The 9,333-nt window shown below is 40.3% G+C and overlaps 1 protein-coding gene across 2 annotated transcripts; it reads right to left on the reverse strand.

The window, feature by feature from the left end:
* Nucleotides 1–520: 520 nt before the first annotated feature.
* znf207b (zinc finger protein 207, b) lies at nt 521–8,659 on the reverse strand. Of its 2 annotated transcripts, XM_036571422.1 has the most exons (11): nt 8,507–8,659; nt 6,314–6,440; nt 6,053–6,191; nt 5,785–5,961; nt 3,656–3,731; nt 3,447–3,517; nt 3,182–3,324; nt 2,236–2,451; nt 1,653–1,794; nt 1,029–1,197; nt 521–847 (listed from the first exon to the last, which is right to left on the reverse strand). In XM_036571422.1, exons 1-10 carry the CDS (start codon nt 8,545–8,547, stop codon nt 1,058–1,060), a joined length of 1,272 nt encoding a protein of 423 aa, XP_036427315.1. In that variant the 5' UTR covers nt 8,548–8,659; the 3' UTR covers nt 521–847; nt 1,029–1,057. The 2 variants fall into 2 exon arrangements, with proteins under 2 accessions (XP_036427315.1, XP_036427313.1); XM_036571420.1 differs by having other exon boundaries at nt 521–1,197.
* Between the last annotated feature and the right edge of the window lie 674 nt (nt 8,660–9,333).

Raw genomic sequence — 9,333 nt, forward strand, 5'->3', positions numbered from 1 at the left:
ACTGGTGCTGGAGTAACAGCCGATATCAAGCATGTTCTGAGACGGTCCAGTGGTGTGTTAGCTTTGGGAAGTGAGTTAGCAGTTAGCTTTTGCTGGTTCTGCTCTTTTCTAAGCTCAGGGAAACTGAGAAAAGGCTTGCAGCCTTCTGTGATATTAGTATTTCAAAAGCCAATATCACAATCATGATTAACAGACAATGTTGTTCAGCCCCAAAAGCCCAAACATGCTTTTGATGCCACCCAGCCTTACCGGCATATCTGATAGGGGTTTCATGCAGATGATCTTATTCACCTTTAAAGACAGTAATACGACTTACTTGCTTTGCCTTTGAGCACTGAGAGTACGCTCACATGAGCACAGGCACACTGCAACAAACTGGCAACTGAATTATTTCTATTAAATATTGTATCTTAATTTTAGAATACTGTTATGGTTTTAACAAAGGACCAACCTGCCTGATGAATCCACCGCTCAGGGGACACAAACACACACCCACACAAACAAAAATCAAGAAGAGAAATGAAATTAAGAAGTTTTATTACAGTCTGTGTTCCAAAAAACAAATATTTTCCAAACATACACCCATTTTTACCTTTACTGAAGTTTTAAACCCTGAATTAAGGAATGATACACAAACACAGGACATTCTGAAGCCCTCACCGATCAAACGATGGGGACATGAAGTCCAACAGCACGCTAAAGTGCTGTGAAGGCTTCATAGAATAAGAACCAAAGCAAAGTAAGTATCGTTATTACAGGGGACTTGCCTTGAAGTAATGTCGATACGGTTACGGCAGCGGCCTCAAAACATTATGAAGCACTGTTTAAAACACTGTACTTGTACAACCTGAATAAAACACAATAAGAAAAAAAAGCCACATGTATCAACCGCAACATCGATACCGTACCATTCCTTTTAATTCTTAGTGTGTCAAAATGTCCCATGTGGTGTTGTCTTCGTCTGTGGATGGATATTTTGGTTTGTTTGGCTATATAAACAGCACTCTACATGAGAAAAGGTGGGTCACCTCCAAACCGATCAGCCTGCAGAGCTGCATCAGTATCGGCTGCCTGGAGACATGACGGGAGGTCTCATGCCCATGGGGGGGCCGCCCTGGTATGGCGGCACTTGGCCATATGGAGGCATCCCACCTGCCATATAACCCGGCATGCCCTGAGGAGGTGCCCCATACTGACCTAGACAATGATGAGAAAATGGTTAACACTGTTAGTTTTCCCGTAATTCTTTAAACTTAGGTATCAATTAGGTATCACTGATTTAAGGAATGACTCACGAAAAATGTCTAGGGCTGTCCCTGACAGCACTTACAGGCTTCAAATTCTCATTGGTAATTCCAAAAGAGTACTTTTATTTTAATTCGGGGACAAAAAAAAACAAAACTTGAAGCTTCTGAATACAAACCTAAATAAATATGTGCACTAATTATTGGGGCCATATGAAGGCTAGGATACGTCTTCTACTTTTTTATTGCACGTAAAAATTAAAAGAATAATTTGAAAACGAGAGAGGAACCAAAGAAGGCAGCAAAGTCAGATTAATTGAGAAAGATGTCTCAACAATGTAAACTGAGGCTTGCAAAGACTTATAACCTAAGAACAAAACCCCTCCATTCTGATGCAGTGTAACTCACCATGCATGGGGTGCCTAACAGGAGGCTGCTGAGGGGGCATCGGACCACCCGCTTTGTTAGAGTTGACCGCTGCAGCAGCAGCAGGTGGTCCAGGCCTAGGGATTAATCTCTGATACCTAGGCAGCTGTGCTCGCCTCTCTTCCTACAGGAGCAAAACATATACAGCAATCAGCCAACCGCAGACAGGAGCATGCCCTTCTACTCAAACAGGGGTGTCAAAGTACATTGATTCAAATGCACTGAATATGGACAGTTATAAGTGATAATAGCATTCAATAAATGTCTCTTTTGGCTAAAATAAGATTGCAGCTATACTTCAAGTTTTATGAAAATTAGTGTGCTGAGAACATAAAGCCTGTCTAAATACTTTTTATCCACTTTCTTCAGTTTCACTTGTATATTGTGAGCATTTTATTAAAAACTTGACTCACATGCTGTTGTGAAATTTAAAGAAGTATTCTTTTAGTATTCCTAAACACTAAAACCTCATATTTCTTTAATTTAACCTCCAGAAAACACGACTTAGTACTTATTACTTACTGTCAAAAAAGGGGATAATCACAAAAGCCACTTGAGCACTTACCAGCGAGATATCCTCATCAGGGTGCATCAACTTACTGGTAGCACTGCCGGTGGACAGCGTGGCGGGTTTGCTGGACACTGTGGCGGGGGGCTTGGCCACAGTGCTGCTGGCAGGGCCAGCGGGTGAGGAGGTAGCAGAGGGCTGGGTGTAGGCCGGGAATGTCGGTTTAGGGGGCTCAGCACTGGTGGAGGGGGGGCCAGATACCGTCTGCTGAGCCTGGGGGGGACAAGAGACACAGTCAAATAGGATAAAAAGATAATGGCGTGCTGAGTAGAGCATTAGGTTAAGTATAATAATTAAATAATATTTCTCTATTGCAGAAAATGACTAAATTTGCCTCCAAGTCTTTGCAATCATGAGTAGTTGTTTAGCAGCTTATTTGTTTAAAAAAAAATAAGGAGGGAACACTGAACTAATTGACTCATTTAGAACAGCGCACTGCAGTCATTATTGAGGATGCAAATAAACAAGAAAAATTCACACACTCTCAGTGAACTATGAAGCTTAAAATATCAAAAAATAAATAAATAAATAAAATAAAATTAATTGAAGACATGGAGTCCAGCGGCTTATTTTTCAAAGAAAGAAATCTATGTTTATACGTAAGATGTAAAGCATGTACATCAACACAAACGCTGCTGCTTTTTGTTAGTGCTTATTGAAGTAATAACTGGTTTATATTGATCTGTTTCCTCTGCTACAAAGCAATATTCTTCATGCGATTGACGCCACAAATGTCACAAAAGTGAGGGGGTTGGGTTGGGGTCCACCACTGTTAGTCCCTGACTGGTCTGAGAGCTCTTTATAAACCAGGATCCTAAACAAGTTAGGCATGCAGCATGAGTTGCCATGGCAATTTATCCCGGTAAAAAGTGATTCGACACTGTGAGAAAGAAAAGGATTAGACAGAACTAGGCTTAAAGTTAGACAGATCGCTGGTGTTTACCTGAACAGCGCTAGGAAAGAGAGGTTTGGCAGCAGCGGACTGGGCTACAGGTCCTGCGGGTCTGGCTGGTACTCCTGGAGCCACGACGGGGGCTGCCGGTGCCATCAGGGGCATCCCAGGCCGGGCTACTTGAGGGGGCATACCTGCAGAAGATAAAACATACGTCTGACTGTAATACCACACCAACAGACCTACCAATGGCTCTCCATTTATCTCAGATTTCACAGCTCAGAAAAACAGCGATGTCAAAGCCCAGGTATTTTACCAGGAGGCATGCCTGGCATCATGGGGGGCATTCCAGGCCCTGGGGGCATCATTCCTGCAATTGGCATCATTCTGGAAAAATGAAGACACCACATACCCAATAAAGTCAAAAGACATTAAGATTCCAAAACAAAACAGGAATATGCAAAATTTTAAACCTTTACCATCAACAGTTAAAATACAAAAATAGTCTTACAACAAGAAACCTACCCTGGTGGCAAGCCTGGCATAGCTGGGGGCATTCCAGGCATCATTGGTGGCACACCGGGCATCATAGGGGGCATACCTGCTCTCACACAGACACACACACAGCCACTAATTTAGTATGACACTTTAGTTAAGTTGAAACACAAAACCTGTAATTAACATTTTAGTTCAAATAAAATCACAACTGTACAGCAAAAACTAAAACCACAGCGCCCCTTACTGGCTGCCTTCGAAACATAGGCTGATACTCAGGAGATGCGCATTACAACATGCACTGTCACCCCATATTCAGTCATATTTGACACTGCGTCCATGTTTCAAATGATTAAAGGGAAATTCCACCAATTTTTCAGAATTTCTGCATAATTCACTGTTTGAGATGTAAACTGGTGTGAGTCCCCTTTAACAGTAAAATACAAAACAGTTTACCAAGTCTGTAGTGTGGTCGTGGGTTTTGTTGTTTAATCTGCAGTTACAGGAATCGGAAAAATATCCTGATATTAAATATCTAACAATTCAACAAATGTATTATTTGATTCGATACAGTGGCGTCTTGATTCAATGCATTGTTCAATACAGTTAGTGTGGCTGCAAACATGCCTCATGTTAGCATGTTAACAGTTTGAGTATATTTGAAATAAAAGTGCTTTATAGTGTCCTGATCTAATGCTCTAAACACAAGCTAACATACCAGCCACAACAATACAATTGACAATTCAATACAATGAGATATTTAGTACCATTACATCCCTATTTCATATTATACTGCACTCATAGCTGCTGTATTTGTATTGTCACATAATGCCTTGTATAAAAGTTCCAGCTTTAAATGACTTCATCTATTATTAAAGGTTTTGTAATGACAAAATGAACAGCAATTCGACATGTTTAGAAAGCAACCTGCAGATCTGCACTCTCTGCTCATACAATTCCCACCGACACCTTAATTGGAAAACAGTGCTGTAATTAAACTAGCCGTTTGTCTCATTTCAGGGGCTGCGTCCTTCTGAGGCTGCATTTGAAGGCTGACTGCGTCACAGCAGCGCAAAAAATTCTGGTTCTATCTTTAAAGAACTTTGAAATAACTTGACAAGAACAGTGTTTTGTGGTGCAATGGTAATGGCGGGAACAGTGGTGCTGTGACGCAAACAGAAAATCTGCCGTAGGGCAGACCGTCTCATTTCTGTTCAGCCTTGGTGGATTTAAGCAGCCTTCGAAGGACACGCCTTCGTAGACCGTGTCCTTCAAAGGATCCAGCCCCTGAATTGGGACACACTGTATGGCTGCACGCTTTGCGTAAAATATCTAATTTCAATGCTCCTGACCAGGTTTGCAATTTAAATTGTGACTGTTTTCTATGAACTGATGTCTATGCTCCAAACCAAGACCACCAAGTCCACTTCTTTTGGCTTGTTATGGCTGTGATGTCACAGCACATGGGCATTTGGTTGCTTCTGAAGTCTACAAGCAGTTCACAAGCTATGTGTTATGAGGTTAAACCTCCCCACTTAAAGCTTCTTCATATTGTAGACCAAGGGTGTCAAACTCAACCACTAAGAGGGCCATGTTAAAAAAAATCTGCAGCAAATCCGTGGGCCAGCTGTGTTTTTATTTCATTTCTACTCAACCATGACCTCGACTTCTACATGACCTGAATGGGCCATTGTTTATTCAAAATATGCCAAAACTGCAACAGCAAAATAGGCACTGAATACTTATTCAAAAATATTTATAAATAAAAATTAATTGTTTTAGGTATTTTTTTTTTTAAAACTACTGTTTGCTTATACTAGATACCAGGCATCTTTTCGTGTAACCTCTGGCCCACAGATTGTTGTAGGAAGGGGGTCAGAACGCACACTACGTTGCAGCGCATGCTGGGAACTGTAGTGCATCTCCGGGCGAGACGGGTTAATAAGAACAGAAAATTAAAAAATTTGATGGGCCGAATAGGACTGTGTCATGAGCCTGATTTGGCCCACAGGGGGCTTGTGTTTGACACATTGCATGTAGAACTGCAGCTCTTGTGATTTGAAAATCGCACTCCTTCAACCTGACTCCTCTTTCAGCCCTAATTCATATGCTAAAAGATTTCTGGTCTTTACCTTTTATCACTTTCATTTTAAACTCACCTGAGTAGTTAGTGGGGGGCATGCCAGGCGCTACAGGAGGCACGCCAGGCTGTGCCATCGGGGGCATGTAGGCTGCCTGCGGCTGAGCAGCCGCCTGCTGAAACGATGAAGGCCCAGCTTCGTCTTCGTCCTCATCCTCATCTGAATCATCTTGGTTCTGTTTTCTCTTCTGGCTTTCTGCTCAAGTAAAAATAAAAATAAATTCATAGTAAACAGACTGCTGACAGTATTACAACAAAACACTCATCATAAACAAAGTTTTTCATACCTTGAGATTTTTGTTCAAGTACCCGTCTTCGTTCTTGCATATCTTTCTCTGGAATGCCTTCCATGCCATAGATTTCCAGCTCTATGTCTGTTCTGCCTGGTATTGCATTTGGAACCCCGTCTATTGTTTCTTTGTGCACCTGCAAGGATGTTTATTTACTTTTACACCTCAATTTTTCCCCCAACAAAATAATCAGTAACAAGTCTATTAAATAAATGAATTAATTAATAATAATGTTTTTTTTAAAAATACATAACATACCTGCATACAGTGTATTGCTAGTCCAGGTCCTGTGTACAGTTTTTTGTGACATATGTGACATTTGAAGTGTTTTGCTTTCTGATGCTGAATCAGGATCTTCTCGTCATCGAAGTCTCTGTTGCAGTACCTCGGATAAAACTGATTAAGGCATGTAATCACACATTCATAGAAAGTGAAACTTTACTTTTAATTTCACGTTGACAAAATTAACTGTTTGAACAAGAACTAAAGTTATCTATCCAGTATTTATAGTCCTTATAACCAACTTATAACCACAGTATTTATAACCTATGTTAAAACTCAATACTAACAAGACTGGCTTACTAGTCATAGACTGAACTAAGATTCTGGTCAAATCGCATCAGTGGGGTGATGTTACAGGTTGTCCTTTATGAGTCAGCACACAGTAATGTACAACAGAGCTTAAAGGGGAACACCACCCATTTTTCAATACTTTTCCATCATTAAATTCTGAAGGTGCAAACAGTCATTATAAGAGCGACTTGATGTGAAATGATCGGTTCTCTGTTCAGAAACACTGAAAAATGGGTGGCATTCCCCTTTAAGCTCTGTTGTACATCACTGTGTACTGATTCATCAATAAAAACAGGCTGAAACATCATCCCTCTGCAATCCAACCACAATCAATACTGATCATGGAACATTAGTTGGGTGGGGTAGGTAGGGATGATTAATATTATTTAGGCTTACAGTCACATCGGCACTGAGTGGATAGAAAAGCTGTATCCGTTTTCCAGCACTTTCCTGAAAATATTCAGTTTCAATTCTAAATAACAGATCTGTTTCTTCTGCACAATGGGGTCTCTATCGTGTCCCACCAGAGAGACGTGCGGATTCCTTTTACTGAAGAGAAGAAGCAAAAAGTGTTTAACTACGCACGTAAAAAACGATGGTTCTCCAATGGTTGACATAAAAGGAATAGAACTATTTCGAATCACAAGCTCTAGATGGGCCCATTTAATGCTTAAATGGTTCTCTGCCCGGTGAAATAGTTCTTCAGACTGATGGACAGTGTGCTTTTGAAAATGGTTCTATAGAGCACCAAAAAGGGTTCTGCTATTATGACGATGTCACGCTTGTACACATTTAAAAATAATAGTTCTTCGAGGATTTATAGTAAAGAAAATGATTCTATATAGAGCACTTAAAACTCAAAGAACCCTTTGCATGATTAAAGTGTTCTATGCACTGTGAAAGAGTTCTTCAGATTGATGGAGAATGTGCTTTAGATGGTACTACATTGAACATAAAGCACAAAGCAGCAAAAAGGGTTCTTCTATTATTAAAAGATCCTTTTTTGGTACTACATAGAACTTTCTTAAAAAAAAAGTTCGATATAAAAACATCTACAGCATTTTCTCCATCACCCTGAAGAACTCTTTCATGATGCAAAGAACCCTTTAATCATGCAAATGGTTATTTGGGTGTTCATAGTACTATATACTAAAGCACCCTCGAAGAACCAACATTTTTTAAAGGTAACAACAGAATAACCCTTTCTGGTGCTAGAACCGTTTTCAAAAAGATGATATATAGAATTCATGGTTCTACACAGAACTATTTCCTTTATTAAAGTACCAATAAAGAAGCATCTCTAAACGTGTACACTGGTTTTATTTATATGTAGGACTGTAAGTTGCATGAATGTTAATGGCTAAAGTTAATTTCGCCACTAACACTAGCTTCCCTCCCCAAAATGAAAAAGAACTATAAAATATATTAACTACCAGACGGTATTATTGGCCGACCAAAACTCTGTATTTTGTGGTTTGAGTAGACAATTCCAGAAACATAATTAAAACACTATTTTTAAGACTTTTAACATTAACAATATAACTGCAGCATTCAGACACAGACGACTTAAAACGTGACCAATGATGTAAGACCGCTAGCTAGCTTTTTAGCTTTAGCTTAATGAACAGATCAGCATTAGGCGGTGTCTAAATACACCTCTGGATGTTTCTAACAGTTTTTAGTGTTGAAAACTGACCCCTAAATTCCTGACCAGGGGTTCCTGGTCCACTTCAGTCAGTTTACATCAACATTAAGTGGATAAATGTAGCTAACGCTAATAAGTCCCGGGCATGTTGTTGTTCAGCCGCCGTGCGCGCAAATCCAACTTCCGTCTTTCTAAACAGCTTCTTTAAAGCCAACAAACCGCAGAAAGGATACCAGCACCAGGGCTTCAGCTGCTTCTTCTTCTTCCTCCCCATTCTGTCTGTGATAATAAAGCCCTCTGAGCGGGTAAATTCACTCCAAACTCACCGCCGAGATCTCCACTCCGACAAAAATGGCGCGGGCTAACCTCCGTCTCTTACCCACAATGCCCCGCCGTGCAGCCGGTAATGGGTGCGTCTCAATACGGAGGCCGCTGCTCGCCCTCTTGTTAGTGCTGTCTTAAAGGGTGCGTCTCAAGGGTCTACGTAGGGTGCCTTATTCCCTACGTAGGGAGGCTAAGGGAAGGTTTTGAGCAGAAAAAAGCGTGATTCCCATAGATGTACATATGTATACAGACGCCCTAAAAGGCCATGGATTTACATGGTTTTTTAAACACCGTTTTTCCATGAGTACTTATATCATTATCACTTACAACGAATGCTGTTTTCTCGGGATCTCGAGATATTTATGCCATTATGATGATATAACGGACGTTACCACGACAAAACAATTTCTGTTATGTCACCACAAGGATATAAAAAAACTTGAGATCTCGAGAAAACAATATTCATTTGCTGTGATAATGGCATAAATGTCACAAGATCGCAAGAAAACAAATGAAAATAATCAGTATCATGGAAAAAAGAAGTAAAAACTATGCAAATCCAATTTTTTTATCAAGTGTTCTTGGACTGATTCCAGATGTGATGGTTTCCTAATGGGATCTAAAGGTGTCCTACAGGAAACAACTGGTCTCTAACGTTAACCATAAACCAGTTCAGATAAGACCACAAAACTATAACGTTTTTTATTTACCAGACAATTAATCATCAGCTAGAACT

This window comes from Colossoma macropomum, unplaced genomic scaffold, assembly GCF_904425465.1.
Source record: "Colossoma macropomum unplaced genomic scaffold, Colossoma_macropomum, whole genome shotgun sequence".
NCBI classification, from domain to species: Eukaryota; Metazoa; Chordata; class Actinopteri; order Characiformes; family Serrasalmidae; genus Colossoma; species Colossoma macropomum.